The sequence below is a fragment of the Stegodyphus dumicola genome, chromosome 8, assembly GCF_044657685.1.
Source record: "Stegodyphus dumicola isolate Sdum_Otavi_A_Nest chromosome 8, ASM4465768v1".
Lineage (NCBI taxonomy): Eukaryota > Metazoa > Arthropoda > Arachnida > Araneae > Eresidae > Stegodyphus > Stegodyphus dumicola.
Window position 1 is genome coordinate 78,932,785 of NC_140775.1, and position 13,064 is coordinate 78,945,848.

Below are 13,064 nucleotides of genomic sequence, written 5' to 3' on the forward strand. Positions count from 1 at the left end.
TTTAAAAAAGATTTTAGAAAAATGTAAAAAATATCACGACTCTTACTCAGTTATTTTGCATCAAATTATATAAAGAGAATGAACTTTAAGAATCAAGAATTATTCTTAATTGTGTTCTGTCTTAACTAACTTTTATTGATATCTTCTTAATAAATATAGATGTATTTTTAAAAACTGTTGTTCTTTTTCATCAAAAATATTTAATATAATGTAACTTGTAAGGATCTTAAGTTTTACTAACGTTTATTTTATTTTAAATCTTTACTATAACTTCTTATTTTCTACTTCCGGCCAGAATTATAAGCGTTAATGTATTTATGCAAAGTTTGTCTGGCGAGCGCCAAGTATTTAAGTTGTGGCTTTTTGCCAAGCGAGAGAGAGGAAGCAGTTAGTCGAAGCAGGCCGCTTACCTTAGAAGTTTTACTCAGTTGCTGGTTGCCTTTCAGGCCAGAGGTTTAATCCTCTTGATAATTTTTAAACGTATTGTAGTGTTCACAGTTCTCTGTACTACATACGGCTTCCTGTTAATATAAGGCCAATCTTCCACGTTTATTATTTTAAAGTTAAATTAGAGTTTAGTGTTTTATTTTTATATTTTTACGTTAGACCACAAGTAGTGGATCTTTGTATTCCGAAGTACGGAAATTATTGTAAATAGAGAAAAATAAAGGGTTTTGTATACCCTTCTTGTGTATCCTGTCTACTTCCCACAGTTTTGAACATAGCTTTAGTAAGCTCTCTGTTCCGAGTCAGGTCCTTGCATGTTCCCGAAGAAGGTAAGACGGAACATTGAACCTGATAAACTGTCTTTTTCATTTTTCTTCTTATTCTTATAAGAAGCATTTGAGAAATAACTGGATTTTTTAGGATTCTGATTCACGAAAATTTATGAATGGAAATAAAATTTTTAAATTTGCGTATAAGGCATTATTTAGTTTTTGACCTCTGAAATTCTCGTTAAAGGTTTTAAAGTTTATAACAGTACACTGTCAATATTTTTATCCCTTCTCTAACAGAGAATGAAAAACAAAAATAGTTTGAAATTAACATAATAGGTAATTTTGAACGCATATCTTTAATGATTACACAAGTTTTTAATATCCATCCGAAAATTCACCCACTGTTTGAAAAAAGGAATTGTAGCTTTTATTTTCACTCATAATCAATCTCACTGCATGATGTTTTTAAATAAATAGAAGTAAGTAACGCTCTTAAACCAAACAAGAGTACTTATTCGTGAAATAGATCAAAAATAAGTTTTATCACTTTGATTAAAAGTATCTAAACTCTACGAATGCGTTATAATGCATAAATTTCTTATTTATTAAACAATAACTTAATATTTCGTTAAAGCATACATTTTTTAATATTTGTAATTAATTAGCGAAGTATAAAACAAGTGGTGTTAGTTTGTTTTCCTCTCTGAACGGAAAGTTATGTTTTTCGCTGTTTAACTCTTTTAGTTAAATCAGTATATTGCTTCTTTTTGTCTTATTTATCAAATACTAAATATGAAAATATTATCTTTTAAAAACACGATTTTTCGTTATTTTAATTTTTTAAATTATGTTTTTATAATAAATAATTAGTGAATTTTCCAGAACAATATGAGGCATAATTTTTTAATATATAACTGCTTTTGCTCTGTGTTAGAAATGTCGTGTAAAAGTAAAATATTTTTTTTCTATTACTGCTCGTGGTAGTTTGGGAATATTAAACTTGTTAAAATAATTAATTAACTTACGTTTGATTATTGCAATAGAGTAGTCCGTTGTCCGATTAAGGCCATTATATTAATTTTTTTACATTAGTTCATCATTTCATTTTCTAAGACATTATTCACATGGATCTTGACTTAACCGCTTATTATCTATATGAAAAATCATTGTCTGATGTCATTATTCATTAAGCTGAAAGGAAATTTTCATTCGCAGGGTCATCAAGGACTTCCTGGAGATAGGGGCCCTCAAGGACCAAGAGTAAGTAAAATTCTTGTGTTCTAGTGCCATCAAAGTAATTAAATGTTAAGGTATTTTAATAAGAATTACTTCACGACTTCATAAAACGAATTTCGCTACTAACATATGGAAAGTATTCCGAGTTCCTTTTACTATTTAAGTTAGAAAAGATTTTGTTTTTAATTTTGGTTTAATGCTGATTAAAATATATTCTAAAATGCTGAATTGTTTTTAGTTTAATTTTGAAATCTTTGAGATACAATAATATTTCATCCTACTTTACTATTTATTTTATACTTATAATATAGTTCATGATTTATGAAAATTACTATTGCTATGACGCGTTTTTTAGTACTTAGTGCAGTTTAAGAATTTTAAATTAAGTGCTTTTTATTATTCGGATCTTATAAATGAATTCTGAAACTATATAACGTTTATTCTATGATTAATAATTTAAAGATCCGCTTTCAAAATTTTATTTTGATCTAAATATTTCGGTTTTATAAAATTATTCATAATTCCGTGAAAACTGAATATGTTTTAACAGGTAAACTACGCAACCGACACCAAATTTGATTACATTGAAACTCACAAAATTTGTTTTACGAATTTCGCAAATGCTTAATGTGTCCATCTCTCTAATATGTTGATATATATGCGATAACTCTTTTTGTTCGCAATGTGTGCCAATATATCAAGATCGATTACAGCCATAGCCTCTGTGAAACGATTGTAAAGATTCTGGAGATAAGGCATGACGACAAAAAATATCTTTGATAAAATCCCCCAAAATGTCACACTAAATTAAATTCGAAGATTCATTTGCCATCGTTTACACATGTAGCAGTATATCAATATTGATCATAGTCATAGCCTTGGTGAAACTATAGAAAAGATTTTGGAAATTAGAAGGGAGTGGAGGCACAAAAGCGAAAAGCATCCCTGATAAAATCCCACAAGAAAAATTCATAGGTGGCTTATATTAAAAAAACCGTTCACCATGGCATTAAGTAATCACGTCCTCATTCTATACCTCATATAACCTTAGTATAAATACTGGATGAAATGCTCTTGCAAATGGTGCCTGTCAGTGTGCAAATTTTGATTGAAACATTCTTGCAAATCATTTCGATGATGGCTTGTATGTTAGTGAGGCAGACTAGGGTCTTTCTGAAATATGTGACCATGTGATCAAAGCAATTTTAATTGAATTGTGGTACCAGCAAAAATGTCAGGTATAGTCAAGTTAAATCCCTTTTCTTTACTCATAAATGGCGGCCGTATGAGCACTTTTCAAGCATGTAAAAGAACTTAATGAATTTATTTCTGTTTCGGTATTATAAAATTTAATATGCGTTGCGTAGCTTATCTATTATGATATTTTAAAATATGTTGCGGACTGATCTATAACCTGTGCATCTGATTAATAACTCTGAAATTTCAAGAAGATAATTATTTCTTTGTTTTGAAATAATTTCATAAGAAATGCAGTGTCAGATTATGAGATATGTTTGAATCAGAAGGTATTTTTCATTAGAAATTATACGTGTGTAATTATTTATATTCGTGTCATATCAATGAGGTATATGTTGTGTTTCGTGGACTGTGTTACCTATACACTGATATCGCTTACATATTTCTTAGTATTAATATAAGAAGTACTTTTCTTTCATTTTTATTGTCTCTTGATAGTATTTAAAATTTTCGCAACAGTTTTCTGTCACAAAACTGATAGTTTTTCTATATTATTGTATTACTATTGTTTGAAAGATAAAATTTTGATAGTTTCTTGCGGATGATCAAGCTCGCATATGCAGTTTTGTAGGTCATGTGATTGATTAGACGATGTGATCTGGAAGTTTAAATAAAGTAAATGGTGTTAAAAGTAAATGTACTTGCCTATAAGCAGTTTTAATTTAAAACAGAGCTTGACAGTTACCAGGCATTGATTCCTGTTAATGGAGGATTAATTCTTTCTGCATCATTTTCCTCTTTATGGAATAATGATTAACATGTTTTTTTTTTTAATTTAATTTCTTAATTTTTTATAAACAGTCCTTTTCACTTCATACACTGTAATTTACGCAGTCACACGTACTATTTTTGAGCCCTTAATACTTTCTTACCTGTTTAGTCTTTTTCACTTCATAAGTTGAGCTGTGTAAGATAATATGTATGATTTTTGTGGTATCATTAATACTATTTCAAATATCATCATTTATATTTGTCCAACGCCTCTGTCAGAAAAGTAAGGAAAGGAAGAAAAGTAAGAAATCATGTTTTGGATGAGCACAAAAATCGTTTTAGGCGACAGTTTTGAATATTTAACTAAAAGTTGAAAAATTCTTCTAATATTTCGTTAAAAGACAAATGCAAGACATTAGTATTAATTTTTAGAGCTATATCTATCTATCTATCTATATCTATCTATATATATAGAGAGAGAGAGAGAGCAATATGGTCTGATGTCTGCTAGGCATTCAGATTGACCCTATTTCAAAACTAATGTTTTGCTTTCGTCTTTCAATTCTATATTATTATATTTACAATACTTCTTCTTAATTTGGTAGTTTCCTCTTTCCATGGTAAAAGTAATAACTGCTTATAATAAATCACTCTAAATTGCGTGATTTCAAACTAAATCCGTATCACACGATTCGTACATAAAGATGCTGACACAGTACTTATACAATGACTCAAACAATAATAATTTTGAATTTTGAGAACCGCGACTCAAACAGCCAGGTAAAACGAAGTAACTTTTAAAAGAGCGTTACATCGAAAGTGTATAAAATATTTAAACAGAAGACATTCAAGATGCTACCCATGACATTTTTATAACTGATTTTAATCTTCTTAATGCGAGTGAACCTTTGATAATTTAAAATATTTAAAATTCTGATTTCTTATGTAGGGTAATCGTGGAGTGCGCGGAAGACAAGGCAAAACTGGACAGCCTGGTGAGAAAGTAAGTTTTGTTTTCTTCAACAGAGGAAAAGCATTTTCTTATTATGCATTTCTAATGTTTTTAAAATTAAGTTTTCCTACGGTTTTATTTTTATAAATGGAAATTGTTCGTCTGTATTCTAACACATTTCTTTATTTATATATAGTAAAATAAGATATCTTAATAAAATATTTTGTTGGAGAAACATAGTCTGCCCGTAAAGTTCGTGAACTAGTGTTGCTACTCTCCACTCGTCAACATTAAAACGAGGCCAAGATTGTAAAAATCACAGTCAGGGTGTTCCTTGCTTTCAGAACAAGTTTCGCTCTTGTGAGACGCGTATATAAGAAATAACGACTTTTTATTTATAAACTTTTTTTTTTTTTTTTTTTTTTGTGCATAGTAAAGATGAAAAACGATATATTAATTGAATAACGGTCGAATGCAATGTTTTTGATGAAGCTTAGGACAAATGATACCGAAATTTATAAAAATGTTGAAGCGAATGTACGAAATTAATTTTAACTGATGTAGATTCCTTTTTAGTAGAGACGCTTTCAGCAATTCAATAGTATTGCCTTTTTCAATAGATTTGATTTTAGCAGAAAGCACTTTCGCCGATTTAATACTATCGCCATCTATGTTGTGTAGTAGCTACAGAATTGCATTTGAAACTGAAATCTACTGTATGCTTGAAAATCATTCCTTTTTTTCAGCTGCAGTATCGCAACTGAAAAAGGCAATAATGTTAAATCTCTCTGCTATTGCAAAATTTGCAAAATCTATACCAATTTACGCTGTTTTCTTACTCAGTTTACTTAGTTAGTTTCTTACTCAGTTAGTTTTAATAGGCATTTCATTCTTTCCCTCACTGAGGCAGCTATACGAAGCATCTACGTTGCAAAGGTCAACATCGTTCAAATTGATTAATAATTTTCAGCGGGATGAGGAGACTTGATTGGTGATGTGAAAATCAGAAGGCTTTCATTTGCGTTTGTCGATGAAAACCTTTTTGTGCTATCGTGTGCAGTGCGTTCAAAGATTGACTGTTAAAATGATTATTGAAAAGCTAAATTTATCAAAAACGACCATTCACACGATTTGGGTTGAGAAACTAAAAATAAAAAAAACTATGTAGAAAGATCGTGCCTACATTTTATTTACTGACTAAACGCTATGCTAACTGCTGAAATAGTGATTTTTTGTTTGGACGATTACCAGAGACAAGTGCGAAAATAGTTTAGCATTGTTGTCGCTGAGCAAGGGAGTAAAAGATGAATGGAAAACTCTTCCAGAAAATTATCTCGAAGAAGTAGATTCAAAGTCATAATTAGAGTCATTAGTTTTTCTGCCATTCGTAGAATTGTGCGTCATGAGATCGTGTACTACCGTAGTTTTTGGAAGCGGACCAATTTTGTATTGTGAAAATGCACGATCCCACACAGCCTTAGTTGTTCGTAAATTCCTAAATCATAATTAATTTACTTGAATATCTCATTTCTGACTTGGGATCTTGAAAAAGTTTTCTATTTCCAAATATCAAAATGAGATTGCAGGAACAACATTTAAAACACGGGAAAAATATTAGAACGGAAGTGAAGAAGCAATATGAGGTTATCAGAAACAGCCTGTAGCACTACTACAATTGTTAGCAAAAGTGCATTAGTAGCGAAGGGAACTATGTTGAACGTAACCATGTTGATATACTTGAATAAAATCATATGAAGACTGTACATACTTTAACCATGGACACTGTGGCAGAATAAGTATGTTTTAAGACAGTACTTTAACAAATGCGTGTATGTTAACAACTGGGATTCCAAAACGATCTACATCAGAAAGACAGCCACAGTCGATCATGTTAATACACTTGAATGCAAAATTAAGATAATTTGAAAATTATGTCTACTTTTATGAAATTTATTGAACATATTTACGCTGCTGAAGAATTATGCAAATATTTAGAATCGAATACGTAAGCATACACTGTGGAAGGAATATAAGCGCGCGGCTGATCTTTGACGATTTGTGAACTCCTACTCCTTCCCTACATTCGCCATGTTTCTAGCAAGAGTTAGTAAATTTGATAAGGTATCAGGTAATATGAGTAGCCATGAACCTATGGATGACGGAATGAGATGGATAATTGTCGGTAGAGTGGAAGCAAGCCAATCACAAGTGCAGAAGACTTCAGAACTGAATTTAACGCCCATTGTCGTCTGCAATTTCTAGAAACAGTTTCAGGACACTGGATCCATATCTAGAAGACCGACCTGAAGAAAGTCGATCAAGATCCACAAAGAAGCATGAGTACCGTTATTTGATCCTTTTAGGCGGCGATTCAGAACTGGTGCAGCTGTCATGTGAGCTGTATGTTGCCACTGGATTATGAGTTTCACTGCCTAAATTTGTCCGAAGGTTTTTTTTCGAATTAGGAGTGTACGTCAGAAAATTTATGTTTGCCTTCCGCTCTCTGAAGCACACAAAATATGTTATGTATAATTTAGAACAATTTGTTGAGTTCTGGAATTGAAAATTCTGAAAATATATTGGCTCATAATTTTAAGCAATGAAACATTGAGTTACAGATTCCATCAAGAATGGGAAAGATGGAATTACATGGAACATCTGGAAATGTAAAAAAATATGAAATTTGTATTAGAAGAGCATTTAAACTGAAACTTCTTGGTATGGCATTCCTTGTCTAAACATGGTATTTCTCAACCCCTTATAGGTAAATGAAAATCAATGAACTGCTGAGTATTTGTTTAAATGACTAATTTTATGGAAAGTAAGTAAGTATAAGCAGGAGGATTTTTCTGGATAAATCCGAATAATTAAACAATATGAAGAAATCGTTATCAACGATGATGTGGTCTCTCAAAAAGAATTTATTCAGGGTTTCAGATAAGAGATAATATCTGAGATCAAGTAACACGCCGAATAACTATTATTAGAGGTGTTAAGGCAATTAATATTCGTAAATTTTCACGGCTACTTTCGAAGATTTAAGCATAGAACGTTATTCTTCAGCTGCAGAAGTTATTCTTCAGCTGCAATGCACTTTTGCAGCTGAAAAAGAAAGTTCTATGCTTAAACATTTTGCGGAAGAAGCTGAAGGAAATTTTAAAAAATACAAAATCAGTGCATGCTAGCGAATGTTAGCGAGTCAAATGTACCAAGTCTCGGCTTGCCAGCTCCAGGTATTTTGAAACCTTGCTTTCATCAGAATTCATGTGACATTTAAACTAATTAAAAAATATATGCAATGTATATGGGAATACGCATGTCTCACAATCAATACTGTTTAGCAGTTTTCTCTTACAATTGGTATTAATACATTATAGTACTTGTTTTCTTTCATTATATATAAAAAAATTCTTTCCACGTTCAGGGTAGTACCGGAGAACCTGGTTCACCAGGACCACAAGGTGAAAGAGGACCCCAAGGAGTACAAGGACAAAGAGGTTTTGCTGGTCCACCAGGGCCACCGGTAAGTTTAAAATTTCTTTTATCTGTTTGTATTTGCTCTATAAAACAAACGTTATTATAAATCAATCTTTTTCTTAAGCACAGATGGAATTAAAAAAGGAATGAAAATTATTCGTTAAACATTTCTAAATTAAAGAGCTGCGAAATCGTCTAGAACTAGGCATTTTGTTTTCATGTGTTACTAGATTATTTTGCCTATTGGTAAAAGTACATTGTGAGTCAGACAATGATACAGGTACAATGATAATGATACTGTTCAGACAATGATAATGATAGTGTACAAATATGTATGGTCTTATAAATTATAAATGATTTAATACACTGACAAACATTCAAAATCTTTGATTGCTAAAATCTGTTCAAAATATAAGCAATCAATGACCAATATTCGAGAGTGTTCTAACAAACTAGTTAAAAGATAAAATGTTTGTTCAAGATTTTTTTAAATTTTTGTGTGTATCCCACAGTGCACAGACGGTATGACCTAGAAGTATAAAATTCAGCATATAACATTTTGTTTTCTTCCCAAAAGACTTTTTGAAGTATTTTTTTTTTCAAAATGCGATTTAGATTTTGTTGACTGAATATTGTAGATATCTGCTGCAAAATGTTTTTTGCTTTGATCGAAATTTTCAGTCTGCACCTCATAATAAATCGGTAAACTATTTTCCAAGTAAAGTTTATTTCACATCTGTAACATAATTTATAAAAATCCAGCAGTTTTCTGAAGCCTTTGGTTTCTTTCGATCATTATATCTCTAATGATTTGAAATATTCACAGCTTATAAAAGTAACTTTTGCTCTCTGTTAAAACAAAATGATAAAATATATTAATTAGGTGATTTTCTACAATTGTGTAATCTATCGTGTTATGATTTCAAGTGGTATAATCGAGCTCTCGCTTTTTTAGCCGAAGTCATCCTGTGCAATAGCACTTGCTTTGTTACTATACTATGTAACAACATGTAGCTTTGTCGATGTACTGTTTGTAAGTTAGATTTTAGGAAGTCTTAGCGCATCATTCTCACATTAAGATCCGCCAGCATAACTTTTCTGATATAAAACCCCTTAATGTCAGACTTTAAAAGTCTGAAGTGCAGGTGTTGGAATTTAGCAATAGAACTTTAATTTCTTTTTTTCAGGACTTTATAAACTTCCATAAATCCATTTGATATTCTCTTTAATTAACGGTTCGGGGAACATAGCCAATGATTTGCATTTTATTTAGAAACTAATGCCACAAATAATAAGATATTTTCTTAGCAGTCTTAGATGGAAATATTTCTAACAGCACAATGTGCTACGCGAGTTTAGTATTCTAAATTTGAACTTAGGAAATTATTATTGTTATTAGCTTACACTAATATGGATGTTTAAATAGTTTGAAAACCTTTCCAAAATAGTTTTCCTCAATCCGAAAAAGTTTTTTTTTTTTTTTAGAATATGATAAATTATTGTAACATATATTTTATATAAATATGTGTGAATAACGTCATCTGCTAGAGCATAATAATATATGTTAGTATATATGAATGCGTTTTTATTTTTTCAAGATATTAGATAAATGTAACACTTCGTTTAATAACGAACTAATTCCTCAATAACCATCTGCATTTCTTTAAAATTTTATATAATACGTAAAGGTATTTTCTATTTTAATAGGGAGCAAGAGGAAAAGATGGTAATCCCGGAATGCCAGGAGAAAGAGGCCCTCCTGTAAGTAAGCTTTCTTTTTCAGTAGTTCTATCCAAAGAGCACGTATTCAAAATTAATGTTACAACTAGTTGAGAATTTCTGAATATTGACTTCGAGTTTATTGTGTATTATCATAGGGTAATTATTAACGGTAAATACAAATAAATTAACATAGTACTGATAAGTACAATTGTATCACTTAAACTTATTTCTGTTTTATCAGCCATAAAAGTTTTCGTATGTCATAAGCTTCTTATTTAATTTAAGACAGACTTTGCCAGAAAAAAAAAAAAAACCACATCTGCTGACATAAAGCAGTTTGCTGAAAAACCTGAGGTTAACTTTTGTATACTTACTTACAAATAACTGAAACGATTGTAACTGAAACGATGTCTACAGATAAATGAATTTAATTACACTTCTCTCAGAGTTTTGTAAATAATCATCTGGTAAATTTATTCTTTGAGCCAGCCGTACAAAAGAACTCACATCTGTTATATAATCAGTGTTAATATCTAAATATTACACAATTAACTGTACTATCTAATTAGAAATTAATTAACACATTTATTTTCTCTTGAATCCAGCCAAGTCGACTTGCAGCCAATTAGCCCTTCTCCTTTAATCTCAGTTTCACTTTTCTTCATTATTTTGTTTTTCGGCGTCTGCTACCTGTCTTGATGTACAAGAAAAGGAAATTTCAAATGAATGCCAGCTTTATTCGGTCTCATAAAGTTACTGTATTTTTCCTAATATATTTTGGAATTGATTCAATGCATTTTTAAGAAAGCGGTTTTTTTAAAGTTGGAATATTCTGACATCAAAGGTGTTAGATCATACATGTACATTGACAAAGCTTATCTATACTAGAATAACCACCGTAAGTTTGAAATAATATCTTAGTATTACCAAGGTTTGTTTAAGCACTTTAAATAAAACATCTTTGAGTTTTTTTTTTTTTTTTCAGTAATTTGATTTTGAACGCTAGTAAAATAGAAAATATTCCGTTTGAGGAAAATATTTATCATAATCCTTATACGCCAGTGATTAAATTAAATAAATGCAATATGTCTTGAATAATAGGTTTTTTCCCTTTATTAAATAAGAAAATGAACTCCATTGGATATTAATTTGCGATGAAATATCATAATGCATTTCCCTCTACCAACTGGTTACGCCATTTTGAATAGATATTTTAAATACAAGTTTTTATGTTCTATACTCTGTAATTTAGGTAGGATAATTCTTAAACTTCTGTCGTAACTGTTTAGCTTAAAATTCTTTTCGACTTTAAACTGAAATCTTCATGCCAAGACCAGATTGAATGTTTTTAAAATTTTAGAAGTTTTTATATATTTTTATTTTTGAAAACTCCGACTGTGATCTTCTCGAAATGTTAGACTGTAATCTTAAATTTTAGACCGCAGTTTTTTAATATTTGTTTTCCATTATAAATTTATTTTGTTGAATTGAATTTTTAACAATTTTTGTCATTGATTAATTCTATCAAATTAATTTCAGTTAGATTAATTCTATTAAATTACTTTTAGTTTAATTAATTCTATTAAATTACATTCAGTTTCTTTCGCACGTTTAAAAGAACATGAAATTTAAAGAAATATCGTTATTTTATGCATAGAATATAGTAGTGAAATTGGCATTATAAAGTTTTAGTATTGACAAGCACAGAATTTTACAAATAATACCTTCCTTAAAAATGAACGTAAAGTTTTAAAATTAAAATATGAAAACTATAGCATAAAAATCGAATAATGAAATTTTATCATAAAATATCTCATAAAACTCCCTCTTCTGTTCCACATTTTTCTTACGTAAATGTGTGCTGTGAAATCTATATTCAGTAACGCATTCACAATAATTCAATTTTGTTTAATTTTTTATCCTGAAAGAACAAAATCGAACGTACTTTGGGAGTATTTGCGAATATTTTGCTGGGAAGTTTATCAGAATTTGAAGAGAGAAGAAAGATTGCGTGCCAAATGAGTATCTAATCAAGTCGGGCAAAATATTTTAATGAATAAGGAAAAAAATATGACGGTTCTCCTTGAATTAATGCTAAAGTAAATAGACCCAAATTATATTTTTTTAAAGCTAGGTTCGTAGATTCTTAGAAAAGACACTGAAAAAATTCTTTAGCTAATAGGTTGCTAAAGTTTCTTTTTCAGTTCGGAATTAAATAAATATTCAGATTTCTCATACTGAGAATACGAATTAACAAGTTAAACATTTGCACAACTTGTTCGTAGTTTGAGTAGGTTTTTAAAAAGAAAATTTTGCATAGAATGAGATATACTGAGAGATAACAAAAATATTTATGAATAAAGGAATCATTATCTTTTATGACTGTGCGAGTACAGTTTGAATTTTGTCTGGTGCTGCGTCTATAGTCAATAAAAAGCAGACGAGAGAAGATAATGTGAGCGGCTAGTTAAGCATAAAGTAAATTCAGAGCTTCTGTGTAGTTTATGGTTTACACACATACATGACAAATCTGTAGAGTTTACTAGGATTTTCGATTATTGTCCCCACGAGATTCGAACAACGAAATTTCTGCTCACTAGTTGAACGTATTAGCCAGCGAAGTTCCATAATTCTTTGTATTACACCTATTTAAAGGTCACCTTGTCAGTTAAGGCGAGTTATCGTCCTCTACATTTTAATTCGGGTGCCACTGTAGAGACCATTGGGACCTAGTTGCAGGAAGCGCGAAAATCAGCTATGCCCTCTCCAGGTTTCGAACCACAGATCTTCCAGCTGCTTGCTGGGTATGCTAACCACTTGAACTTTGAGAGCACCGATGAGAAAATGCGAGTAATTTCTTATAAATCTAAAGTAAATATCAATTTTTTAACTGAATGAGATAATAGGAAGCTAAACACCACGCATATTAGTAACACATACGATGGTCCCAATAGTTATCAGATATAGCAATTAGTTATGCTATATTTTGA

The 13,064-nt window shown here is 30.4% G+C and overlaps 1 protein-coding gene and 1 long non-coding RNA gene across 3 annotated transcripts in view; one reads left to right on the forward strand and one right to left on the reverse strand.

Annotated features, from left to right (window-relative positions):
• The window catches only part of LOC118190119 (uncharacterized), a 209,504-nt gene that overhangs the window by 92,602 nt on the left and 103,838 nt on the right, over nt 1-13,064 (forward strand). For both annotated transcript variants that reach the window (XM_085822021.1, XM_085822022.1), the window contains 4 exons: nt 1,935-1,979; nt 4,873-4,926; nt 8,300-8,398; nt 10,060-10,113. In XM_085822021.1, the coding sequence (XP_085678147.1) occupies nt 1,935-1,979; nt 4,873-4,926; nt 8,300-8,398; nt 10,060-10,113 (252 nt within the window). The remainder of the gene's footprint in view (nt 1-1,934; nt 1,980-4,872; nt 4,927-8,299; nt 8,399-10,059; nt 10,114-13,064) is intronic.
• Nucleotides 1-13,064, reverse strand: part of LOC146995881 (uncharacterized) — a 41,270-nt gene that overhangs the window by 18,562 nt on the left and 9,644 nt on the right. The window lies entirely within an intron of this gene.